Consider the following 25,600-nt stretch of genomic DNA (forward strand, 5'->3'; position numbering starts at 1 on the left):
TCCACAGCCTCAGCAATCTCAGGCTCAGGCAGAGGGGCCTGTGGGGCTGAAGGCCAAGACATGAAGGCAGGATAGGTAAGGATTCCATGAGGACTTGGCTGTGAACTTAGTGACCCCAGATCACTGGAGAGCAGAATTTTCCCAGGGCTCCCTGTCATTTGCACGCCTCAGCCTTGCAGAGCAGACATTCTGTGGAGAAGGCTAGATGGACCTGGACGAGTGTGTCAAGTGCGTGAGAGCCAAAGCCAAGTTGAATTCCAGGGCAGTGGAGCTCTAGAGTTTCTGGGCCCTCTCACCAGGCCCAGAGGTACCCCTTCTGCAACACAACCCTGGGGACGTGTTGCTCCACGAATGACCTTGAAGTTTAAAAAAAAAGTCTTTATATCTTTTCTAAGGGCTAAAGGAGAGTGACTGTGGAAGAAGCCCTGAAGGGTTCAGATGAGGAGGACGAAAAAGTGAGGGAGTGACTGGGGGTCACTGACCCCGAGCACCACTTCCTCCCACTCCCTGCTTACAGGACGCGTCCCAAGGACTAACGCAGCAGTGGCACGTAGCGGATGTTCCGCAGGAGTTGATGACCGGATGGGTGGATGGATGGATGGATGGTGGGTGGATGGAGGGATGACGAGTGGATGAGTGGAGGAAGAGTTAAGGAATGTCTCACGGGTGGTCACCACAAACCTGGAAACAAAACCCTGGAGAGGGGTTGGGGGCAGGGGCCGCAGTAGACCTGCTGGGCTGTGCTAACCAGGCATCTGCTCTCACATTCAGAGAGAAGCGCCTGGAGAGTGGCGATCGGGTGAGGGCCGGCACCACCCTGGACGAGATCTGGCTCCACATCCTGGACCCCAAAGACTCAGACAAGGGCAAGTACACCCTGGAGATAGCTGCTGGGAAGGAAGCCCGGCAGCTCTCGACCGATCTCTCAGGGCAAGGTGAGCTGTCCACCTGTCCGTCCTCTGAAAACTCCATGGGCTTGAGAGCGATTCCCATCCCCCCACCCAACCTGGCATTGCCCCAAGAGAATACTGGGCCGGGAGGGGAGGGAGTGTGCAGGACCCGTCAGCCCTGAGCCCTGCACCTGGGGGTCACAGGGGCAGAGCCCCTGACACTCCCATTTTCCTTTTCCGATCTCCTTCTCACAGCCTTTGAGGACGCCATGGCTGAGCACCAGAGACTGAAGTAAGCTGCCCCTGTGTTTCTCAGTGTAAATCACGGGCCCCTTGGTGTGGTGTGAGCTGGGCACAGGAGCCCTTTCTGGGGTCCCCGGCCAGTTCTTCCTCTCCCTCGCCTTCTCCTCACCCCTACCTGGGCAGGACTGTCCTTCAACAAATGGAACCTTGAGCCTTTTTCCATTTGTCTTTTTCAGAGCCTTGGCCATCATCGAGAAGAGTAAGTCCACCGAGCCTTTTGTTGTTTTCATGTGTGGGGTTGGGGTGGCTTCCAGGGAGCGTATGCCTCCTCGCAGGCTGCGGAAGTCCCGCTGGGCTCTGTGTGTCCCTGAGCTGTCACAGAGCTACCAGGGAGACCTAGGTGGTGGCAGCGTGAAGCAGATGGATACGGAGTCTGAAGGTACCAGAGACTGTGGGTGTGGAAGTGCCCAGCATGGGCCCAGTGCCAAGCAGGCTCACGGGCAGCGTCAGGTGCGATGTCAGGCAGAACCCAACAGGCAGCAGGAAGACAAGAATGAGGCTGGGCTGACGTCTCCGACGGAGGCGGAGGGACAGGACGACTTTAAAGCTGACTCTGGTTCTGACTGTTGGGACACTGGGGCCTCATCTAATCAAGGGCCCAGCCCCAAACCCACATGGACATGATACAGTGTCTTAGCTGCCATGGGTGCCACCACCAAGTCCATGCACTTGAACTTCATCGGGTCTGCCCTGGCCAGTTCCAAACCACCCAGTTCTAAGAGACTGACTGTCTGGTCCCACTGACCCAGCAGATCAGAAGCAGGAATTTCAATGGGGAAAACACTTCTGGTTGCGGAGCAGAGCAGCCCCTGACAACGCGATGACAAGGAAGGAAACTGAACGACTGAGAAACAGAAGCAAGAACAAAAACTCTGCTAGCTTGGGGTCATCTGTGGCGGGTCAGGGGGTGCAGCACGGAATTTGCTCCACGTGAAGACATTGTCCCTGAGTGTCCCCACTTGGCAGGAAGTGTAGGCCTCGATGTTCATAAATATAACCTGGAAGGGGCCATGGTGGGGGTCTAGGTGGCATGCGGTGGGGAGTCCTTGCAGAGGGGCAACCTCTCTGGGTGGGGGGAGAGTGCAGCCCAGAGACCCCCTCATCCTGCGCCTTGCCAGGAGTGCTGACATGATCGTGGAGGAACTCAAGTTCATCACACCGCCACTCTTGTCAGTTACCCAGCAAGAATACCTCCTCCCATCCTGGAATATGCGTCCCTGGACACACCTGTCCGGGACTCTAAAAATGGAAGCCGAATTCACTGTGTATGGTTGCTGAGCTTTTGGAATCAAAAGTCCAGGGAAGGGGACCATTTCACCCAGCTGGGAAGCACCTGTTGGACACTCAACAGCACCCACCTCTGGGGCCTTCCCTCCCCTCAGTGCAGTGTCCTGCTCCGCGTATGTCCAGCAGACTGACACCAGCCAGCTGGGCTCTCTATGCCTCCCTGATCCGTGCCTTAGGGTCCCAGCTGCCCACCCCTTCTGCCCCCACAGCCGCAAATGCAGCCGCAGGAATATATTGACTTTTTGCTTAGTGATGTATGGTCAGTCTTCTTACCCACCCACAATGGCCACCAGGTCCCCCCTTGACCAGAGTCACTGTCCCAAAAGCTTCTGCCCCACTTTTCCCATCCCCCCTCTTGGGTCTCCCCTGTTGTGTGCATTTTGCCAGTTTAAGGCTCCAAGCAATTTGATTTACCTTTTTTCCCAATTCTGGAGGGAGGGGCACTTCCTTGTCACCCCCAGGTACCACCCATCAAGCTGATGACTTCAAGTCAGTGACAGAAACACATTATGTCCCCTATCTTCTGATTGTGAAGGCAAGGAAACACGTAACACCAGCATAAAGATTTCCACCCCAAAATGCTGAAAACAGAAAAACAGAGCATCGCTTACAAACAAGCCTCCACTCGGTGGAAAACCTGCTTCTGGGAAGCAGTCTGCAGGGGAACGTTCGTCACGGGGGTCTCACTTTTCCCTTCCAGATCGTGCCAAGGTGGTGAGGGGCCTGCCGGATGTGGCCACGATCATGGAGGATAAGGTACCGACTGTCCCCAGCCCACAGCCATCAAAAGTCATGAAACAGGGATGCACTGTGGATTCCAGGGCCAAGTGACCTCATGGGTCACCCGTAGTGTAAAGGAAAGCCCCTCAGCCTGGCGTCGGGGGCAGGGTGCTCCCCCCGGCTCAGCCAGCTCTCTCTACCTGCGCTGGGCGTCAAAGACTAACGTCTGTGAACCTGTTTCCACGAGGAGTTAAATTAGATAATCCCTAAAAGTCCTTCCGGGGGCTGAAATTATGCAAGTCTGATATTCTAGAAAATTACAGCTACCGTTATTATGGTGCTTACTCCACGCCAGGCACTACAATGCACACGTGTTACGCGTTTTAGCTTGTTTAACCGTCCAGGCGACCCCATGAAGTGGCGCGTTATTACTAGGCACACACTATAGCTGAGGAAACTGAGGCCCAGAGACATTAAAGGACGCACCTAAGGTCACACAGCTTGAAAGGGCAGAGCTGAGGCCACCCAGCTCCAGACTTTGAGCATTTGGCCGTGATCCTGTAAGGCTCTGAGTTACAGCTTCTTTGAGAATTTTCACACTCAATTTGTAAATCTTTGTATGGAAGCAATATAGCCTTCTTTGCACGGTAAAACCATAAGGACATATATGCAGCAAAAAGCAGTAAAGCCAAGTGCAGGCCATTCTGGGGCAGATTGCCAGAATAATGATGATCTGAGATCCTCACTGATGCGTGTTCTTGAAGAAAAGTTGAGGACGGAGGACATGGGGTTACAATAAAAAGTCTCTCCCTTTAGTGTCATCTCTTTATGCGATACAATAAAACACGCAGAAAGGATTCATCCCAAGGACAACCTGCACCGGGAGCTCTCTGGGGCGGCGGGGTGAATGCCGCGACTGTAACGAGATGACGAGGCGTTCCCTTCCTGTCCTTCCAGACCCTGTGCCTGACCTGCGTCATCTCAGGAGACCCTGCCCCTGAAATTTCTTGGCTGAAGAATGACCAGCCTGTCGCCTTCCTTGACCGCTACCACATGGAGGTGAGGGGGTCAGAGGTCACCATCACCATCGAGAAGGTCAACAGTGAGGACAGCGGGCGCTACGGCGTCTTTGTCAAGAACAAGTACGGCTCGGAGACGGGGCAGGTCACCATCAGCGTGTTCAAGCATGGGGAGGAGCTCGAGGTGCTGAAGGATATGTGAGGAGTGACAGCCTGAGGTCTAGTCTGCGTGGACCAGCAAGGTCAACCAGTGAGTCACAGCCTGGCACAGGCCCCGGGGGCAGGGCAGAGGGGACAGGGACAAGGGAGAAAACGGGACATGGGGGTGGGACAGAATGGACACACCACAGTGGAACGGCAAAGACCTTGCTGGGGTCCCAGCAGGCCTCCAGGATGGTGGGATCGGCCCCGGACTTGGAATGAGACACCTACATGCGAGACCCAGCTTCAACTCTGCACTCTCCACGAGCCTTGCCTCGCTCACCTACCAGACGGGAATTCCTACTCCCGGGGTCGTTTACGAACACCCTTTATAAACCCTACACCAGTGGTGTTTGTCCTCAACCTGGAGGACAAAAGGCGGCGTCCACATCTTTGGTTGGCACAGCTGGGGGTGTCTGTTGACAGACATGCCTATCGGGTGCCTGGAAACACCGCAGCTCCCCACCCCAGGGACCTGTCCAGCCCCGAGTGTGAGTAGCGCTGGGGCTGTCGGCCCTGCCGGAGAGCCATCGAGCCCGGCAGCCCTCTTCTGGGGTACTCTGTTTTCCATTCCCGAAAGTTCCACCAACATTCAGCGTGTGCCAGGCTAAGGGAGGCACTGGCAGCACAAAGACAAATAATATCCAGGCCCCACTCTCGAGGAGGCTTCCGCCCACTGGGGAGTCAGGCCTGGGTGCAAAGGCTCCAGGACAAGGCAGAGGCTAAGGGTTACAAAACTGCAACAAAGTGCCACTGTGGTCACAGGGGAGACGCAGATGTTTGTCCCAAAGGGACGAGGACTTTAAAACCCCTTCAGAGAACTGGCAGAGTTGGGTTGGACCCTGAAAAATGAGTCCAAGTTGGAGGGCTGACGGGATGAGGACATTTCAAGAGTGGGGCACAGTGACAGCAAAGGCAAGGGGGGTGGGGCAGGGGGCAGTGACCCTGCCCTGGTGGCACTGAGTGCCAGGCTGGTGAGTTGGATGACCTCCAGGACTGCTCCCAGCTTGGGGCCTCTGCCTGCTGTGACAGACACCAGGTGGCCTTGCTTGATGGACCTCAATTCAGAGCGGGGCATTTCAACACCCTCCAATTTCCTTCTTATTAAACACAAGATTTGGACTGAGTGAGGTTTATAAAGTTATAGATGTTTGTTGTGAAATGTTGGAAAATCGTGAAACCCATAAGGAGAAAATAAAAATTCCCCTATAGTCCCAACACCAATAGGAGACTCTGGTTTCTGAAATGACTTCTGAACTTCAGGGTGAAATGAACCGCTCCCACCTCCATCAAGCATCAGGCATGCTGGGTAACTTACATCCCCCAGCTCTCGTTCTGGGCTCACGGTGCAGTCAGGCCAGGGGTTCAAGGGTGTGGGAGGGAGGCGGGGCATCTGAACATGCGCTGGCTGGGAACGGGGATGGGGAATCGGGCAGGTCTTAGAGGCAACCACACCTTGGGCAATTCTGTCCCTTTCTCTGGTCTTCAATTTCCTGCCTATAAATAAAGAAGGCTGAGCCTCGGCGAAATTAGGGTGTCCCAATGCGCCAGGGTTGCAGGTTTGATCCACTGTCAGGGCTCGTACAAGAATCAATCAATGAATGCATAACAACAAATCAATCTCTCTCCCTTCTCTCTCTCTCTCTCTCTAAATCAATAAACAAAATTAAGTTAAGAAAGAAGTCTGGAAGTTCATTTCCAAGGGCCCTTTCAGCTTGAAACCAGAAAAGGCGGTGTTCATGCTGCCTGTCACCTGCCAGACCCAACGACTGAATCTTTATGAGCGCTTTGTTCAGGTGGCCGGCCACGTGAGAAGATGGCGGGTTATGTACCCTAACAGGCCACCTTCAATTCTATTTTAAACCAACCCTTATTATAAGGAGAAGAAAAGTGTAGGTAAGGGTATTGGAATTCAGGGAAAAAGTCCATCAGATAAAAGCTACAGCATTCTTTTTCTGTGCCCTGGGCAATGGGCGTCTCCCCCTGGAGCACAGTGACTCAGATGCCACTTTAATTGCTTCCCGTCCTCCGGAGGCCCGGAGGTGGAACTGCTAACCTGGTCTCCTGGAGTCAGGGTGGGGCACACCTTAGATTCCTGAAACAACAGCTTTTTACATACACCGATTACTAAACTTATTAGCTATTACCTGAAACCAAACAGGTCTCCAACATTTGAGTCCCCCATCAAGCTGACACTAAGACCCTTATCACTTCCCAGAACTCAATCCTCCTTTGCTTTTCTCTTCTCTGGATGACTTGATAAAGAAAAAGGCCCGTGCTCACTCTCCCTCCCACTCTGGCACTTGGAATCTCCGTGGAGAGACTTGGCTTCTTACGTGTGTCGATGGAAAATGTCACCGATCTCAAAGAAATCAGAAAGCACAGTATCCATGTGCTTAACTCCCAATAGCCGTCTGGACATGCTTACACACGTGTTTCACCTTCACACAAAGCATCCTCCCTTCTCCTTCACAGGATCGGCACCCCAGCCCAGGGAGGGAGGCAGAGAGTGTGATAATGACAAAAAATCTCAGGGCGTTCTCACAATTGATAGGGGAACTCACTGAGTTAAAGGTTTTAGCCTTAGTTGATAGGCTTAAGTGATTAAGGCATGTGGAGAGCTGTTATTCCAGGAACCGGACTGCAGACTACTGACCCCAGGAAGTCACCAGCAAGTCAACCTTTGTGCCCCAGGGGGTCCGCCAGTGATGCAGAGGGTTTGTGAGTTGTTGATCGGCAGATAAAAAAAGTACTAGGAAAATAATCGCTCCTGGTCTGCAACTCGTATCCAACTGACCTTTTCCCAAATCTCTTACCTGCCCTTCTTCTCATAAAAAAGTCAGCTTGAGATGTTAAGATGGTTTTTTGAGGGTATATAACCCACTATCTTTTCAGATCACAGCAGCTGAATAAAGTGCCTGCAAAGATTCAACCCTTGTCTCCACTTACTGGTTCTGGTGGTGACAGGCAGCACGAACGCCAACTTTTCAGGTCTCAATATCTCAGTGGCCACCAGGTTAATGGAACAGCGTCACCAGCCCCATTCTCACAGATACGGCAGCTGAGAACCTGGGTGGTAAATGGCAGGGTCAAGACAAGAACCAGAGTCCCTGGGCCCTGGTTCAGAGGACAGTCTACTCTGCCATGCTGGCCCTGAGCAATGCAGAGAGGTACATGGAGCCCAGAGCCCAGAGGTGAAGCAATCATAAATTCTCAATAAACGTGTAAGAACTGCCAAAGTAATGAATGAGCAAATCACTGAGCAGATGTGTAAATGGAAGTGGCTGCTTGGCTCCATCTGTCCAGAAGGGTAAAATTTTCTCCACTGGTGGAGGTGGACTGGGTGGGGGACCATGGTACACAGCAATTTATCATGAGTGGCATTTATCCCTTTATCCCACTGTTGGCCTTCCTGGAACATGGTGTGAGCACCCCCTGTCGGTGGGAAGTGAGCTTTGCATGCTAAGAAGCTGCTCAGAAACAGTGCGTCATGGGGCTGAAGTTGCTGTGAATTCCGTCATTCGGTGAGAATCCAGTCTGGGAGCTGAGCTGTGGTGCTGCCTATGGGCAGTTTCTGCTTGTCCAGTCTCCCTGGACAGAGGCTTCAGAGCAGCATGCTTGAGCAAGCTTCCTGAAGACCCCCATCCCCCATCACCCTTGTTTGCTCTGCTCACTCTTCCCTGCTTCCATCTCCCAGAGCCCAGTCTCAGCCGGATTCTCCTTTAAGGTCCCAGCCAAGAAGACGTGGACAGGGCAGCTCCCAAGAGTGAGACAGAGGGGATGGAGGTCCCTGGGAACTTTCATTGTTCTCTTAGTTCTTCCCACTTAATCCCACTGTAACCTCAACCCACTCAGGTAGGAGAAAGTAGGATGAACCTTGCCGAAGGATACTGTGATATAATAAAAAATAAAGGTTTAGTCTTTGTCCCTGGGTCCTGACTCACAGCTCCGAACCCCTGGAAGCTCCAGGGTGATGTGTCTTTTGTTTGCTAATGACTTCTGACCAGGGAGCTGGTCTCCAGAGAGACCAAGGTGTGATCACAGGCTTGGAACTTTCAGTCCTACCCCCCAACTTCCAGGGACGGGAGAAGGACTAGAGATTGAGGGCTAGAGACGGACTGAATCACCAATGATCAATGACCTGATCAATCATGCCCAAGTAATGAAACCTCCATAACAATCCCTAAATGATGGGATTTGCAGGGCTTCCAGGTTTGTTGGCACCTCAAGGTGCTCGGAGAGTGGTACAGCCAGAGAGGGCACGGTAACTCTGCTGCACATTCCTTCCTTTGGTTGTTCATTTGCATTCTTTACGACAAACCAGTACATGGAAGTAAAATATTTCCCCAAGTTTTGTGAGCTGTTCCAGCAAATTATCGAGTCTGAGGAGGAAGTCATGGGACCCCTCGGTTTACAGCTGGTTAGTCACAAGTGCAGGTGGCACTGAGACTTTCGACTGGTGTCTGAAGTGAGGGTGGTCTTGTGGGACTGAGCCCTTAAACCTGCGGGATGTGACACTGACCTTGAGTAGTTAGCGTCAGAAGTGAAGTAACAGGGTAGGCTAACAATGCTGACATCCGGGGGGCTGGGGGTTTGGAGAACTGGTTGTTGGTGTGGAAAAACCCACGCATTTGTTGCCAGAAATGTTACCAACCAAAACAAGTTCAGAGTTACAGATCAACCACCTCCCTCCGGGCAAAACGGGTCTTTTCCACTTCAGCTACTCAGTATCTCCTGAGCCCAGGGCAGCAGGTCATCGTCCAATGATGCCGGACTCCCCAGCTTCACCTCATTCACATCTTATTCTCCTCTTGCCCATCTGTTCCTGCCCGTGGCCTAAACTACTCCCAGCATCCTGCTTGCTGGACCCCTCTTGTTCCTCCCTCACTATAATTCCCAATTACTCCTTGTGTTATGCTTTTACTGGCTCATCCTGGGAAAGGGCTCAATTGGTCTAGCCTGGTCCCAGTACCCTGTACGGGACTCAGAAAGTCAGGAACTTGGTCTCCCTTATCTGCTGGCGCCCAGCAGCAAACACACCCCCAGAGCGTTCTCCAAGAACCCTCACGGAGCCCTCGGCAGGCTGGGCTGCCGGCAGCCAGTGGATACCCCCTTTATCACACCACCGGCCACCACTCCTCCCCCTCACCCGTTCTGCCACCTTTCACGTATCAGTCCCTTTCAAATACATGCCAGCCTTGGCCTAAAAGCATTGAGAGCGGTAAACAGGAAAAACACAGGAAGCAGGACCCCCCGATGGAAAACGACCGGCCCGTGCAACAATTAACATCCACCCACTCAGCCTCAGCCGCCACCGCTCTAGTCAGACGCTTTGGGTGCCTCAAAATTTCCAAATCACTTCAAGCGACTTGGGTGACATGTTCATGCCAAAAACGGATTCACAAGCAACACTACCCAGATGTCTCCAGTTACAGGAAGCCAGATTTCTCATTTTCAGCATTCGAGAAAAGTATAGATCCTGAGGCTGGAGGAGTTTCAGCCAAGAAGTGCCCTAGGTTGAGAGCGAAGCAAATCGCACGGCCTGTGCCGAACGTGCCTCTCCTCCCCGGGGCCTCCCAGAAGCCTCTTCGCCTGACTTTTCCAAATCATCGCTTCCTGTGCCAGCAGATCTAAAGAAAGAGAAACACCGGCCACACAAAAGTCCCTTCATTCCGACCACAGAAATGTTCATGGTGAAATGAGCCCTTGTGTTTGCTTTAAAATACTCCAGTTGGGGGGGGCGGGGGGTGGAGGAAGGGAGATCAATGAAAAAAGTTAGCAAGATATTGATAATTCTCTTGAAGCTGGGAGATAAATACATGGGGTTCATACTACCATTCTCTCTGCTTTTGTATGTGTTTGAATTTCTTTATAATAAGAAATTTGAAAGACGCCATGGGAAATCAGTCCTTGGCCGTCTTTGCAGCTGGAGTCGTATTAATTACACACCCAACAATGAGTCAAGGGCATTGGACACAGGCAAGTGAGCGCAGAGTTCCTCTCTCCCAGGCGATTTATACAGCCTGTCATTCTTTAACCTCCCTAATGAAGATTAATGGTAACGTAGATGCCCTACAAGAAACAATGACCAAGTCATGGCTACAGTTTTTACACATACAAATGATTCACCCACTCCGCATTCATCCAACACAATCTTTACTGAGCTTGTGATATGATAGGAACGTACAAAATTAAAACTTGATGCTATCATCTGAGGCCCAGCTTCACTTCTGCCCTTTACGTGATGTGCTGTGTGATTTGTTATTTAAGCCTTTTGCCCCTCGTCTGAAAAAGAGAGACTGCTGTAAGAATCAGATGCAGCAATGCTTACCAAATAATTAGTGCAGTGCCCGATAAAAGTGAAACAAATGGTAGGTTTCCCCTTGGGACTGCTCCTGGGCCCGGGAGCGGGGGCCTGGGGGCCACGGTCTGCTGGAGAAGGCAGACTGGTCAGTCCAGCTGCGACAGCATCAGTTTCTTCCGTACATTTTTGAGTGATGACATTATAGACTCTTCCACACACAGGAGCCCACAACCTCACCAGGGAATTTTAAAGTAGTTATCTACTGTATTTTTTTTTCAATTTCAGAAATTATAAATGCTACTGGTAGGAAGATTGGACAAGGCAGAAATGAAGAAGGAAGAAAAGCAAAAATATCCATAAGTCTACCAGCCAGAAATAAGCACAGGGGGAAGACACAGTGTGTGAACTAACCTAACAGGGATTCCCACCCTTTCCCCATTGCCACCTCCACTCTGCAGACTGCGGAGCTAAAATCTCACGTCCCCAGGGCCCGTGTAGCTGGGGACGGCCATAGCACATGGTTCTGGTCGAAGACACCTAAGCAGCAATGTGCTGGAGCACGTCGGTCAGGTCTTGATGGTCCTGATAAAAGGCACAGACGCTGCAGGCACAGTGTTACTCCCCTCCTTCCTTCCTGCCTCAAATGTGCACATAATGCCTGGGGCTGGGGCAGCCATGTGGGACCATAAAAGAGAGGGGCAGGGAGACCCTCCGACATCACCAAGCGGCTGACCCCAGGCCTTCAGACCTCCAGACTAATTGTGAGAGAAAAATAAGCCCCTCAGGGCTATGGCATCATGAATCAGGTTTTTGGTTCCCTGCAGCTAAAAGCACCCCCCAATCATGCACCCACTTGTTAAGATTATTTTGGTGTTCTCCACAGTAGGCTTAACAGAGTCGAGAGATCTCATATATAATTTTATACTCTGCATTTTTCTTATGTCATTAAACCATGAAGATTCTCTCACATCACCAAAAAGCATTTCAAAACCCCATCTTAGTGTTTCTCTATGATACAGTTATGTATCATTTCCATCTTGCTAGAAATAGTTTCCAATTTTTCACTAGTATAAATAAAACTGGGATGGACCTCCTTGTATATAGATAGAAAAGTATCTGCTGGCATCTCTGGAAAATTCTCTAGGATAGATTGTAGAAGAGAAATTCCTGGGTCAAAGGGCACAGATTATGAGGTGGAAAACAGACGACCTACACGGCAAGAATGGGAGCCAGCGACCAGGGATGGCACCTGGGCCTTCCCCTCAGGGCAGAATCGATGTGAGTGGATCCGCCAATACACGTTTCCTGAGTTGCTATTTCACTCTAGGCTCTGGCAATACGGTGATGACCAAACCAGACACGGGCCTGCCCCCATGAGAAATGCCTTGTGTCAGATGGCTTCCCAGAGAAATGGCTGGTTTGGTTGGACCATGGCCAACTGATGGAAGGACGGGCTCACCCTAAAAGTTAGGAGGTAAAAGCCAACTGAGAAAAGCATCTGTGATCTGTAGGGAAGCTCTAAGGGTAATCTGCATAATATACAGTTACAACCCAGTATCACGATTAGCGGTTCATTCTAAAAAATGATGTTGCAAAAAAAATTGAGATGTGTGGAAAGTTGTTCAGAATGTTCAGAATAGATTTTAAAAAGCAAAAGGCAGATTTCGCCTGGCTGGTGTGGCTCAGTGGATTGAGTGCTGGCCTTCGAATCAAAGGGTCTCTGGTTCAATTCCCAGTCAGGGCACATGCCTGGGTTGAGGGCCAGGTCCCCAGTAGAGGGCACTTGAGAGGCAACCACATATTGCTGTTTCCCTCTCTCCTTCCTTTCTCCTCTCTCTAAAAATAAATAAATAAAATCTTTTTAAAAAATCAAAAGGCAGATTTCAAACAGTATACAGAAAGTGATTTTATTTTATTAAAATGAAAACTTTATCTTTTAGAAAACTAGAATAAACATACACACATTAGTGAACTCTCTGGATGGTGGGATTATAACTCATGTTTATTTTCTTCTCTTTTCTGTATATTTCAAAATCTCTATAATAAACTTGCCTTATATTTTTTTCAAAGAGAAAAATATATATTAGTCCTCTCACATGCCCCCAACTGGGGACCTGGCCCGAAACCCAGGTATGTGCCCTGACTGGGAACCAAACCAGTGACCCCTTCAGTTCACAGGCCGGCACTCAATCCACTGAGCTACACTAGCCAGGGCTTGATTATCCTGATATTTGGTACCCTCGAAGCTTTGGGTAAATGGGAGAAGGTCAAAAAAATCTTAGCTGGCAACAGAGAGTTAAATAGAAGCCAAAAAAGCAATCATGAACTCCAGGAACCTGGGCTGGGTGAAGTATCCCTTTAGACTCAGAGCTAATGTAAGGTGAACTGGGGCCAGGCACTAGGGCTTTGTGGTGGGACATGGGGGACTGCGTGTAACCCCCTTACCAGCTCCATGAGGTGGGTTATTTTGATAATTCCCTGTTTGGTTTACCTGAGAAATTCGTTCCTTTCAAAAACCTGTGTGGAGCTCCTACGGTGAGTCAGGCACTGTTCTAGGCCTTGGGGTCCGTATTCTGGTGGAAGGGAGACAATGAGCATGTGAACGAATAAACAGTACTATCATCAGGCACATTCCCCGAATCGGAGAAAACGAGGCCTCGAGCAGACACTTGTACACTTCACAGTGGCATTATTCACAACAGCCAAAAGGTAAAAGCTCACGAGTCTTTATCAGCAGATAAATGAATAAGCAAAATGTAGTATTACCTACAATGGAATGTTATCTATTCTTCAAAAGAAATAAAATTCTGACACATGCTATAATGTAGACGAGATTTGACACGAAAGGACAAATATTGTATTTATTCCATGTATAAGAGGAACCTACAACAGGCAAATTCATGGAGATAAAAAGTAGGATAGAGGTCGTGGGGGGCTGGGGGAAGGAGGGAGTGGGGAGTTACTGTTTAATGGGTATCCAGCTTCTATTTGGAAGGACAAAAACTTTTGGAACCAGACAGTGGTGATGGTTACACAACATTGTGAATATACAACGCCACTGAATTGCACACTGTAAAAGCTGGTAAAACATCTGTCTGCGGGGAGAGAAGGCTAACCTACCGCATGGTAAATACGCGTGCTCCCCGTGGGCAGACCCCACCGGGGACTGTCAGGAGAGAGATGCCCCCAAAGAAATCTGCCCAAGAGTTTCCTACCAGAAGCCAGGCAACATCCAAGCAGAGAATCTGGCTCTCACCGACCCTCAGACACAGAAGGTAAGGCGGGGTGGCCAGCCAGAGGAGGCACCTGTCCCCCACTCCGTGGAACTGCAGGCGGCCATCCCCAGGGAGAGGACCTCAAAAAAATCCACAGAAATCAGCTCACGAGTCATCCTTGGACTTCTACCACACTCCCAGGCACCAATGCCAGACTACTGCTGAAGCCACAAGGAAGACCTTTCCTTCCCCCTCCCCCATCCCTGGGGAGACGCCCAAAACAGCAGGGGGGGTGACGGGGGGGGGGGGGGGGGGGGGGACAGGAGAGTTTGNCTGGCGCCCCCCCCCCCCCCCCCCCCGCCCCAGCATTCCCAGCCTGGGGAAAGGGACACTCAACTGGGTGAGTCTGCTGGTTTAATCGCAGGCTGGACTGGGCTTTTTTTTCACCCTGTCTGCCAAACCCACGATGAGGGTGAAGCCCTGAAGTCAGCGGGTGACGAGGCCCCCCCCCCCGGCCCCCCCCCCACCCCGCCTCTTGGTCCCGTCCTGCAGCTCCAAAGGACGTTTATTCAGTTTCCTAAGGCTGATTCCTGCCTGGGCTCTTTCATAATTAAATAAGGTGAGGTCTCTTTTCCTGGAAGAATTAAAGCCCTGTTACGTACAAATACTGTTTCTGCCACTGTTGCTAAGAAACCCCAATAGTAATCTCCACTGGAGACCAACCCTCTGTCCCTTTCAAGCAATGGAGGTGCTCCTTTCACTGGGAAGGTTGTTTTTAAACATCTCAGAATTCTTCCTGATTCAACATAGTTTCTATTGTCTCTGGGATCCCCAGAGTTCAGAAGCAATTTAATTTTTTTTCCTGAAAGGTGAGTTTAGCTAAAATATGTGCCACTAAAAATATTAAATGGCCTAAATTATCCCCCTTTGGGTAACAACCATTGCAGAAACTCCAACAGGTCACTTAATCTGAGCTCATACCATCTTGTCAGAAGACACATGAAAAATAATTGATTTACCCCATGAAGGAAAGAAGGAAGGAAGGAAGGTTTCAGGAAACAGAAATCACCTCAGAGATATGAACAGAGATGATTTAACATACAGCACTGTTAATAAGGTGTGAAGTTGTTCACTTGGTAACTAAAGGGGGAAAGGAGGAGACTGAGCTCTCGCAGAGGCGGCAAGTGCAGGAAGCAGCTAAGCCAGGGCAGGGGAAACAAAGGAGGAGTGGAAACTGAGAAACTCAGAGGTGAGCCCTGCAGAAGGAAAACTCAGACCCCTAAGGAGGAGGCGCTGCTTGGCCGGTGCCGCTGCTGGTGCTGGTGAGGGGGATGCCTGCAGACGCTTCTGCTGTTAGAAGCATCAGCTGCTGCTGCTGCTGCTGCCGCTGCTGGAGTAAGATCTGTTGCTGGGGAGACCCTGATGGGAACAGGAAACAAACTGAAAGGAGCAAGTCCCCTCCTCCACCAGCCTTGCAGCCTCCTCCAGCATCATCCGTCTGCCCAGTCCAGTGGGGACCAGCTGGAGGAGCAGAAATGTAGTTTGCAGAGTAGAAGCCATAACTTGTAAGTGGCACAGTAATAAATAGATAAATTATTTTATACTGGGAAAGTAACTTCTGAGCTGTCACTTAGAGTCAGGAGGTTTACCTCTGACCTAACGATGGCCCCATTCAATGTGCGCTAGAGGCAGCTACGGCACTCCCAGTGTCTGCCTAGGGCCAGCAAAATTCGCTCCTTCAGGCTTTTTCACCCAGATTGATATTTAAGAGGCAGAACTGCTCAAATTTCTCACCCTTCCCAATCCCATGTGAACAGGCTCTGAACCGACTCTCTGGGACATGGGCCCACAAAGATCTTCCCTAAAACTGAAAAGATACCTTATCTGAGGGGCTTACCACGGGTGGGGTCACCTGGCATGACCACACAGGCCAAGAGCATTCTAGAGAAAGCTTCTTCCCTAAAACAAAGACTTGCCAAGTAAACACACACACACACACAGACACACACACACCAGACATTCATGAGGCCAGGAGGACACGGATTCCCAGGCTGGGAAGAGCAAGCTGGTGAAAGTTACCCAATTACCTTAGAAGCCATTTTTAGATGATTGGCATATTCCACTGCACAAAATATAAAGGCTTTTAGATAAAAAATGTAAAGCCTTAGTTGAACTAGAAACTAAAACCATGAAGAAATGCCACAACACGCCGTCAGAATGGCTGGATTAGAAAGACTGACAACAGAATGATAAGGGCTCACAAGGACCGGAGCAACCCAAATGCTCATCTCTTGCTGGTAGGGATATAAATGGTGCAGCCTCTTCGGAAATCTGTCCATATATTTAGCTTCTGATTTTTCTAAAGCTAAATATATGGCTATCTTCTCATTCAGCAAGTCCAGTTCTAAGTATTCAAGAGAAATAACTGCACAAAAAGACATGCACAAGAATGTTTTGCATAGGAGCCAATGACTGGAAACAATTCAAATTATCAACAGATGAATAAACTGTGGTAGTCGTACAATAGGACCATACTGAACAGCAACACCAGCTCTTTTTTAAAAAGATTTTATTTATTTATTTTTAGAGAGAGAAGGAGGGAGGGAGATAGAGCCAGAGAGAAAAATCAATGTGTGGTTGCCTCTCGCATGCCCCCCACTGGGGACCTGGCCCGAAACCTAGGCATGTGCTCTGGTTGGGAATCGAACCGGCAACCCTTCGGTTCACAGGCTGGCACTCAATCCACTGAGCCATACCAGCCAGGGCAACAAGACGGCTCCTTGCACACTCAACAATATGGATGAATCTCAAAGATAGAAGGCTGAACAAAAGGAGCCACACAGAGGAACATGTACTGTATGCACAAGAACAGGCAAAGCTGATGGCAACAGAAGTCAGGAGTGTGGTTACCTCCAGAAGGGGGTGGCATGCACTCGGGAGAGGCAGGAGGAAGTTCTCCGGGTTGCGGAAAACATTGTCCATCTTGATTTGGGTCATGGTCACATGGATGCGTTCATATCCAAAAACCTACCAAGCACTTAGGATCAGGGCAGGCTATGAATTTTGCAATACGTGTCTAACCCTCAATAGAAAGATTAAAGCAGGGAGGCAAGGGTCCTTCCCAAGGATGCACGGTAAGAAATCACAGGGTCTATAATTACCTGCTGATTGCTCAGAGAGAATGTGTTAAATCCATCAACTACGATGCAGCTTCGTAAGTCAAGATAAACACAACACGACAGACCAATCACGCCCAAAATTCAAGCTGATGTAAAAACCTTTAATGGTGATACCAGTCAGCTGTATAAACTGGTCAAGTAAGTGCCCTTGAGGGACGCTAAGAAGAAAAATCCTTAAAATGCTAAAAAGTTTGTCCTATTAGTTTCATGTCTGTGTTTCTGCTTTTACGACAAATTACGATGCTCTGAATCTTCCAATAGACAAATAAAACAGGTGCTAATTTAAAAGACAGGTATATAAATATACACACACACACACACACACACACACACACATATATGAATCAAGATGGTTCTGGTATAATGCTTATTCAACTATAATTTGATAATTATTTTTTCAGAATAATAGAGGAGAGTGTGGAGGTTTGGCTGGTTCTCAGGTAAACATTTAAAGTAATTTAGGTAAACATTTAAAATAATAGTGGTTCTCTGTCGCCACAGTAAAGTATAAATATCTGAAACCCCCTGACCACATTGAGGACAAAAGCCAGTTCAGTAACCGCGGGGCATTTTTCAGACAGCTGGTCAACCAGACACGTGGGCCCTCTTTAAGACAGTCCCGGGGATAGAAAAGGCATTTGATTTTGCCACTAGGGAAACAACACAATATTCAACATTACAGTTTGCCTGGATAAGCTGTGACACAGCCATGCCTGTTAATATTGTGCAGCATGTAAAAACTGTGCGGTAGACGCTTACTTATCAACATGACCAATAAACATACAAAAAGAGGCTCAACTTCGTAGGAAATCAAACAACTGTACATTTAAACCTAAAGATACACATTTCATAGAATTATCTGTAGTGAAAGAAAAAGGAACAGCTTCAGCGTCCATCAACAGGGGAACAATTAACTAAGTCACGGTGTAGGACCCATACACCATGCATGGGTTCCTGGGCAGCCATGAAAAGGAGGAAGTGGATCCATACGCATTGAAAAGATATCTACTACACGTAATGAATAGTATGCATAGAGAAGCTTTTCCACCCACATTTCCTTGTCTACAGATTCGCAGACATTAAAACTCCAGAAAGAGAATGCCAACTCTTCCCTCCACCAACAGATGGCATCGGCTAGAGTGAGAGGTAGCTTTACACCCACCATTGGGAACGGCACACAGTCCGGTCCGTTACTCCATTATCGTGTTGCTGTCCGTGTGCCCAAGTAATTTTTCATACATTATCCACCCCATAATAGCCAATAAGCATGAAGCCAGTGAGAACCTCGAAAGCACCAGGAAGAGGCAATTATGAAAGAAACAAATGTAGAAATAATATTTACTTTGAAAATGGTGAAAAAATGAGGAAACTAACATTACATGTGCCTATGGAAGGAATTGTCACAGTGGGAACAGTTTTAAAGTACAAAAAATAAAGCCCGCACTATGGGAAAAGATCCCCGCCACTGCAATCGGGAGTAAGCAGGAGAAAAGGAAAAGTGAAACTGACGAAAGGGAAAACCTTTCAGTCTGTGTGGCTAAATTACAAGAATCAAATCAGGGATCTATCAGCTAATGGGTGGGTAAGCAGTGGGAAGAGCCCAGGTTTAAATCTGAATGTAGGCCAGCCTGACAGTTTAACGAGAGGGAAGTGGGTGGGCCCCAGGACCTCAAGCACTACCCCACCCCCAGGTAACCCCAGGTTACTGGGGACTCCCCCCACCCCCTCAAAGGTCTCTGCCCAATGGCCGCAGCTACCTACCCATCACCCCACTTATCACCCTCCGGTTCAAGACAGACCCCACCTACAGGCGGGGCGGCCTCTCGGTTATTTTCCGGTTATTTTCCGTTGCTTCTGGAATGTATGTTTTCTTCTGGCTTCAAGAGTTCCTCCAGCCCTGGCTGTTGTAGCTCAGTGGATTGAGCGTGGGCCTGCGAACCACAGGACAGTGGTTCGATTCCCTGTCAGGGCACATGCCTAGGTTGCAGGCCACTTCCCAGCAGGGGACTCATGAGAGGCAACCACACATTGATGTTTCTCTCCTTCTCTCCTTCCCTTCCCCTCTGAAGATAAATAAATAAAATATTTTTTTAAAAAAGTTCCTCCAGAGTTGATCAAAGAAGTCAATCCAAGCTAGTTCAACATCTAAAATGTGGGAGCTCGCTGTGTCTTTTAAAATCATGTTGTAAATTTTTGTTGAAGTAGCTTTGGGGTGCAGAGAAATGCAGAAGGCCTACGCGTGCAGTTTGATGAGTTTGGACAAATGTATAAAACGAGAACACCAATGCCTAGAACAAGTCGTAGGACCATGTTAGCAACGCAGAGGCTTCTGCATGAACCTGACGGACTTGGCAGTCCGGCTGCTTCAGAGGTGGGCACTGCTGAGGTTTTCACAAGCACACATTCGTTCCTACCTGACAGATGGAATTATACGGTATCACTCTTTGGTACCTTGCTTCTTTCACTCGACCCTAAATATATTTTTAAATCTTAAAAGTTTCCTTTTGGAAATAGGTTAGAGGGTGGCTGAACTCATTTAGCTGAAGTCCTTATATCAACAAAGTACCATTTACTCTGGGGGGGTACCCACTTAAGTTATCTGGGGGGAAAATGCCTAAAACAAACGATTCATTCTAACATGAAAATACATAAGGAAGCGTCATTGACTGCAAATAACGTAGCAAACATTGAACCCCCCACATAAACACTTGAAATCCAGGTTTGAAATGGTCACTCTTGGTCCCCTAGGGGCAGGCGGGCCAGATTCTCAACTTCGCGCCCTGTTTCCAGCTCTCTTCCCCCCAATGGGGCTTCCTTAATTTCCCAAAAGTCTGATCTCACCCTAAAAAAGCCCCCTTATGCTTGTCAAGTCCATATGACTTCCAAATCATATTCTACTTACTAGAATTTTCAGCATTTTTTTCTCCCCAAAAGAACCTTTACCCTCCTGCTGGAAAAATGAAAAAAGAATCCTTTCATTTAAGAGCTCAGAGACCGTGACCTCCAGAAATGGTTGCCAACGAAGAGATCTGTGGGTGAACAGAAAGCTCCAAGAAGGGTCACAATAACACACTGGGGTTTGTATCTGTGGTCTGTATACACCCATGAGGTCCCTCAACAGACCAGTCGTGGTTTGGAGGCAGGCTAGTGAGCCAGGACAAGCGGAACAGAGAAACGGAGACAGATGGTCAAAGAAACAGTTTGCCGCTGTCTGGTAAATCCTACCTTCCCCAAACCAAGGCCACTTAGGAGTAAATATTTACACTTTTCCTTCCTCCTCCACAGAGGAGGAAACAGGTTTAAAACCTTAAACCTCCTCCCCAACCAGGGGGTAAACGGCTTAAATCACCCTCCTCGTGAGAGAGCAGAAATCCAATTAGTACCATTTGCCAACCACGCCCAAGGTCAGGTGAAGTTATGGGAGTAAGTCTCATTTTGGTGCATCAGCCTAAAATTGATGACTATTCCACTGAGATCCTCCCTAAGACCTCCCCACCACTCACAGCTTTTAAAACCCCTCGAAATGAAGGCTCCCGCCAGTGCCAGTTTGAGCCTGTCCCCTAGGGGGCCTAGGGGGCCTAGGGGGCCTTTTCTCTGACTTATTCGTGAACCAAAGCAGCCCAGCCCAGGCTCGTGTCCCCGTCTAGTCCCTCTCCTCCTGTTGCTCCCGCTGTTCAAGCCCTTCCTTGTTTCACTGTCCCCGGCCTTAATAAACATATTCTAAAAATCTCCAGGACTCACTTTGGCTGATGTGGCTCCCTGGGTTGGGTGCCATCCTGAGAACAGAAAGCTTGCTTGTTTTCATTCCCGGTCAGGGCACGTGCCTGGGTTGTGGGCCAGGTCCCCAGTCAGGGCGTGAGAGGGGCCACCAAAGTTTGTCTTGCACATTGATGCTTATCTCTCTCTGTCTCTGTCCCTCCCTTCCCCTCTCTCTAAAAATAAATGAAGTCTTTTCAAAAATAAAATAAATCATCTGGACTTGTGTTGTGAAAGCTTTCCTACACGAAGTCATAAACCCACACACTACAGGCCACCCTGAGCAGACCTGCTCGGGGCCAGGTCCCCTATTTGGTAACATTTTCAACAGCCAATGTGTGGGAAAGGGCAGGACCCCAGCTGCCTCCTCCTGGGGTTCCTGGTTCCCACCTGTCTCTCCAGGGGGTCTCTCATGCTCTTTGCTCCAGACCGCACACCTGGCTGCCCCTCTTGGGCCAAAGCCCCCCATGTTGCCCTGTAGTGGCCCCTAATGTACCTTCAAATGCTGCCCGAGGCACCAGTCCCATTGGCTGGCCCCCCAGTGCGGGCATCATGCCATTGGTTTGGACACACAGCTCACTGTCATTGCTCCTCATCCAGGCAGCAGCTTAGAATAGTTTCTCCAGGGCCATGGCCAACCCCTTAGCAACTGTCAAAGATAAACAAAGCTGGGCATGAGTTCAAACAGCAAAAACAGGTTTTTCTCGGGAGCTACTGATAGTCAGGAAATTGCTGAGCTCTGTTCCAATTTGCAAAGGGCATTTTAAAGGGAGAGTGAGAGAGTCGGGAGAGGAAGAGACTGGGAGGGGTGGGGGGCTCCTTCCAGATGGTTAGTTACGTTTCAAAGGAAGGGCTCTCGGGTCCTTGGGAAAGACCCTCCTGAGTCATAGGAGATACACATAAATCTCAAGGGGACAGAGGAAGGAATTATATGCCTTTTCTAGTAAATGCACTAAGGGAAGGAAGTCAGAGGCCTCTGCCACGTGTTGGCTAGAATAAACAGTAAATTCTTTGGACAACCCTGAGCTTAAGCAGATTAGAACTCCAAGGGGCCGGGTGTTCCCAAGGGCACTGCCTTAGGCTGCTAGAAGCCCTGCTGCAGTTGGTCAGGTCTCTCGGGCTGGGGTTTGGATGCTGTTCCTGCAGCTCTCAGTCCCCATCACCCAGACCCTCCGGCTATTGAGCTTACCTCTGCCTCTTGCCTGTCTCCGCCAACCTCTGTTCTTGCCCACAAGCAGCCGGTGCACCACCACCACTTGCCACCTATACACCTGACCCCGCTGCTCGCCCGTCTGCTGCTGGCAGGGGAAGACTCCAGATAGCACAGCTCTCGCAGCTTTTATACCCAGAGCATGTTCCTTCCCCAGGGTAACCGTGAGCCGCCATCACTGTGTTCTGGTTAGAGCCTCACCCAGTGGGAGAGGCATCGCTCTCATCTCAACCAACACCCCGTGTCTGGGCTTTCAGTAGCCGGAGCCCTTCCTCCCCACTGTTGCCCCCCCCCCCACCCCCAGCACGATCCACCTCCAGTTCAGCGTGTGAGGATCCACCCTCCCCGCCCCCACCCTCACCCCACCTCACCCCACCCCCCTCATCAAATCTGCTCAAGTAAATTCTATCCCCAAGTAAGAGCAAAGTTCACATTTTTCCACCCCTGGGCTTCTAGGCCTCTGTGAATAAACAGCTCTCACTGTGCTGGAGAGGATAATTTTACATTGTTGCTAATGTGGACTCTGCTCCTGAATCTTCCCCCTCTTCAAGAGGCAGCTAGTGCAAGCAAGGCTCTCCCCGGGAAAGCAAGGGACCAGGGGAGGATACAGCACAGCGAAGAGTCCATTCTCAGCTTTTGAGTTTCAAAATAGACCTTTTAAATGTATGGGGAGGCTATATTTGAAAAAAGGGAAGGGGGGAGGGTGTTGGATTTTAAAATCTAAGTCCTGAAAGATTCCGAACACAAAATGTATGTCTCAATACATTCAGAAGAATGTGCATCGAGGAAGAGCCTTTTTTCCAGCCCCAGGGTTGAGAAGAGAGCAGGGAAGCGTGGGCACTGGGTGTCACTGCTCCCTGCTGTCCTCCATCCCCGGCCTGTTCCCGAGAATGGGAATGACAGTGGCATCCACAAAGGCTCACTGAGGCCCCAGGAGCAGAGAAGACCAGAGGAAGATGGGCCACCCGGAAGCTCATGAAGTTCAGGCTTTGGGCACCTCGCCTGCGGAGGCCTCATCCTGCTTTTATGTTAGTAACTTTAAAATTTTCTTTAGAGAGAGCCCCCAGAACTCTACAAGCTCCAGGATCTGCCCCTGAGGGGCCCTGGGTCTCACTCCTGAGCAGAGCTTAGGGAAGCAGCAGGCCTCAGAGGACCCAGGCCCGCCACGCGAAGAAGCCCAGGCTAGCCTTTTGGGGGATAAGGCCAAGGAGCAGTGCTCATCCTAGCTGAGGCCCCCACCAACCTGCCAGGTGACTGCGGTTAGAGAGTGATCCCAGACAAGACCAGCAGGAGAACCGACGGCCCCTGCCCCCTGCCCAGCCCAGCCCAGGCCAACCCAGCTCAAATACTGACCCACAGAAGCCTGAGCAAATCAAATGATTGTTGTTATAAGCCACTGGTAAGCTTTAGAATGGTTTCCTACACAGAAATAGATGGCTGATAGAATGGAGTGAATTTGGGCAAAGTGTTTATTAGGAAAAAGAAATAAATAACAATCATTTCTATAGCCGGAGTCTTATGTTTTTAAAGATGTATACAGCTCCATATTCTTTGTACACGCGTAGAAAACGTCTGGAAGATCGCCTTCCATATGTTTGAGTGTTTACGGCTGTGCGTTACATTTAACATAAAAAGAAATTCACCAAGTACTTGGGTGTTTCCCAGGCACTGTGCTAGTCCTTAGGATAAAAAACATGAGCTCAACATTGTCCCTGTCTTCAGAAAGCTCCCAGCCTAACAGCTACAAACATGCGAACAGACCAGCCAACTGTGACAGCAATCTGTGCAGAGAGCAGGAAGGCATAAGGACATGACCAGTTTCATGGGGCAGGGTGGGGAATGAGCACAGCGGGACAGGTTGAAAAAGGACGCTCAGAAATAACTAAATGCTGATTAAATAAAACATGGAAGGACTTGAAAGTAGAGGCAGAGGGGGTGGCAATTCCATTCTTTAAGCTTCAAATCTTCATCACTTAAATGAGGAAACTGGGCCCTGGCTGGTGTGGTTCAGTGGACTGAGCACCAGCCTGTGAACTGAAAGGTCACCAGTTCAAATCCCAGTCAGGGCACATGCCTGGGTTGTGGGTCAGGTCCACGATTAGGGGTGTGTGAGAGGCAACTTATCAATGTATCTCTCACACATGGCTATCTCTCTCTCTCTCTCTCTCCCTCTCTTTCTTCCTCTCTCTCCTTCTCTCTAAAAGTGAATAATTTTTTTAAATGAGGGAATTGGCCTAAATTATCTTGGGGGCCACTTCCGGTTCTGAAACTCTGGCATATTCCTCACACAGTGAAAAATCACAAAATTAATAGCGTATCTAGGGGAAGCCCAACATGTGGACACAGCTGTAAATCAGGACTGAGGGATGCGAGTGTCTTCATCAGACTCCTAAAGATAAATATCATTTTGTGCTTCTGCAATTCAAATGCCACGTATGTGGATTTCAGATGTCAGGTGGGGGGCGGGCAAAAATGATCCTATAGCTACTTAGGATCATCCTTAGCCTGGACTGAGTACCAGGCTCGTAACAAAAGACAGATTAACAAGAGAAGAACAAACAGAACTTGATTGACATGCATATCTCGTGTGTACACAGGAGAAAGTCAGGGACGCATCACTGAAAGAGATGGCTTAGAACTCGGGCTTATGTAGCATCTTCAACAAAGAACAATACATTCGTAGGGAAATGGCAGGACAAATAAAAGTGGTTTTAGGCTTCTAAGGCTGGCAAACTGTGTGAAGGTAAATATATAGGGAAAATTAATCAAGTAAGGTTCGTGTACAGAGTCCTCCGGGGCCGTCTCTGGGCTGAGGAGAGTCTAAAGTCATCTCCAGCAAATAAAATTTTATACCCTGCCTTTAGGCAGAAAGGGAAAAGGTACAGAGAGCTTCTCCTGCATTGGCTGTTTCTTAATTTCCTTCAAATCTACACAATTATGTTGAAGAGGCATATTGTGGGGTGACATATTCTGGTTTCCTTCACATGTTATGTGGACCAGCCGTCATCCATCTGCAGGTGGAATCACTGAAAAAAAATGGGAATTACAAAACAGAGGAACGTATCTCATTCTGGCACCCAAGGCAAGCTCCTCAAACCTCAGCAGGACCACACAGAGCAAAGGGAAGAACACTGGAGTCAGTCAGTCCGCATCCAGCTGGGTGATCGTGGGCAAATTGTTCTCTCTCAAATAAATTATTCTCTGTTTTTCCATTTACATGTAACTCAGATGTAACTGAATCTCCTGTACCTACCCAAGACTTTAAGGCAATCTCACACATAAGCACATTAAAACACACACACATACACTCCTGACCTCAAAAGCAAAATGAATATATTGAGTGTTTTTCCTGAAAGTTTTAAGGAGGGAATTACAGTGCACATTACATAAGGATGCTTCCAAAAAGTCTCGGCTCTGTAGGAAAGGAAATATAACTATAATCTGTACTACACTTCTGAGTTCTTGGCTGAGACATCTGTAATAAAAGACATGTTAAAAGCAAAAAGCAATTGAAAC

General features: G+C 49.2%; 1 protein-coding gene and 1 long non-coding RNA gene across 3 annotated transcripts in view; one reads left to right on the top strand and one right to left on the bottom strand.

The window, feature by feature from the left end:
• The window catches only part of MYOM3 (myomesin 3), a 66,146-nt gene extending 42,126 nt beyond the window's left edge, over positions 1 to 24,020 (top strand). Inside the window, exons 33-38 of one of the 2 annotated variants that reach the window (XR_005064608.1) lie at positions 772 to 935; positions 1,146 to 1,182; positions 1,370 to 1,392; positions 3,181 to 3,236; positions 4,158 to 4,859; positions 24,006 to 24,020. Coding sequence is in view for 1 of the 2 variants with exons in the window: in XM_037032880.1 (XP_036888775.1) it covers positions 772 to 935; positions 1,146 to 1,182; positions 1,370 to 1,392; positions 3,181 to 3,236; positions 4,158 to 4,421 (544 nt within the window). In the remaining variant the exon portion in view is untranslated. Of the gene's footprint in view, positions 1 to 771; positions 936 to 1,145; positions 1,183 to 1,369; positions 1,393 to 3,180; positions 3,237 to 4,157; positions 5,828 to 24,005 lie in introns of those variants that run through there. The other variant, XM_037032880.1, reaches the window with a different exon arrangement.
• Positions 16,234 to 22,181, bottom strand: LOC118977787 (uncharacterized). The gene is made up of 3 exons (XR_005064609.1): positions 22,064 to 22,181; positions 21,371 to 21,523; positions 16,234 to 16,364 (listed from the first exon to the last, which is right to left on the bottom strand). It is a non-coding gene; the product is annotated as an uncharacterized LOC118977787 (long non-coding RNA).
• Positions 24,021 to 25,600: the final 1,580 nt, after the last annotated feature.

The sequence above is a fragment of the Sturnira hondurensis genome, unplaced genomic scaffold (assembly GCF_014824575.4).
Source record: "Sturnira hondurensis isolate 20B ecotype Veracruz unplaced genomic scaffold, ASM1482457v3 Scaffold0021555, whole genome shotgun sequence".
Classification (NCBI taxonomy): Eukaryota; Metazoa; Chordata; class Mammalia; order Chiroptera; family Phyllostomidae; genus Sturnira; species Sturnira hondurensis.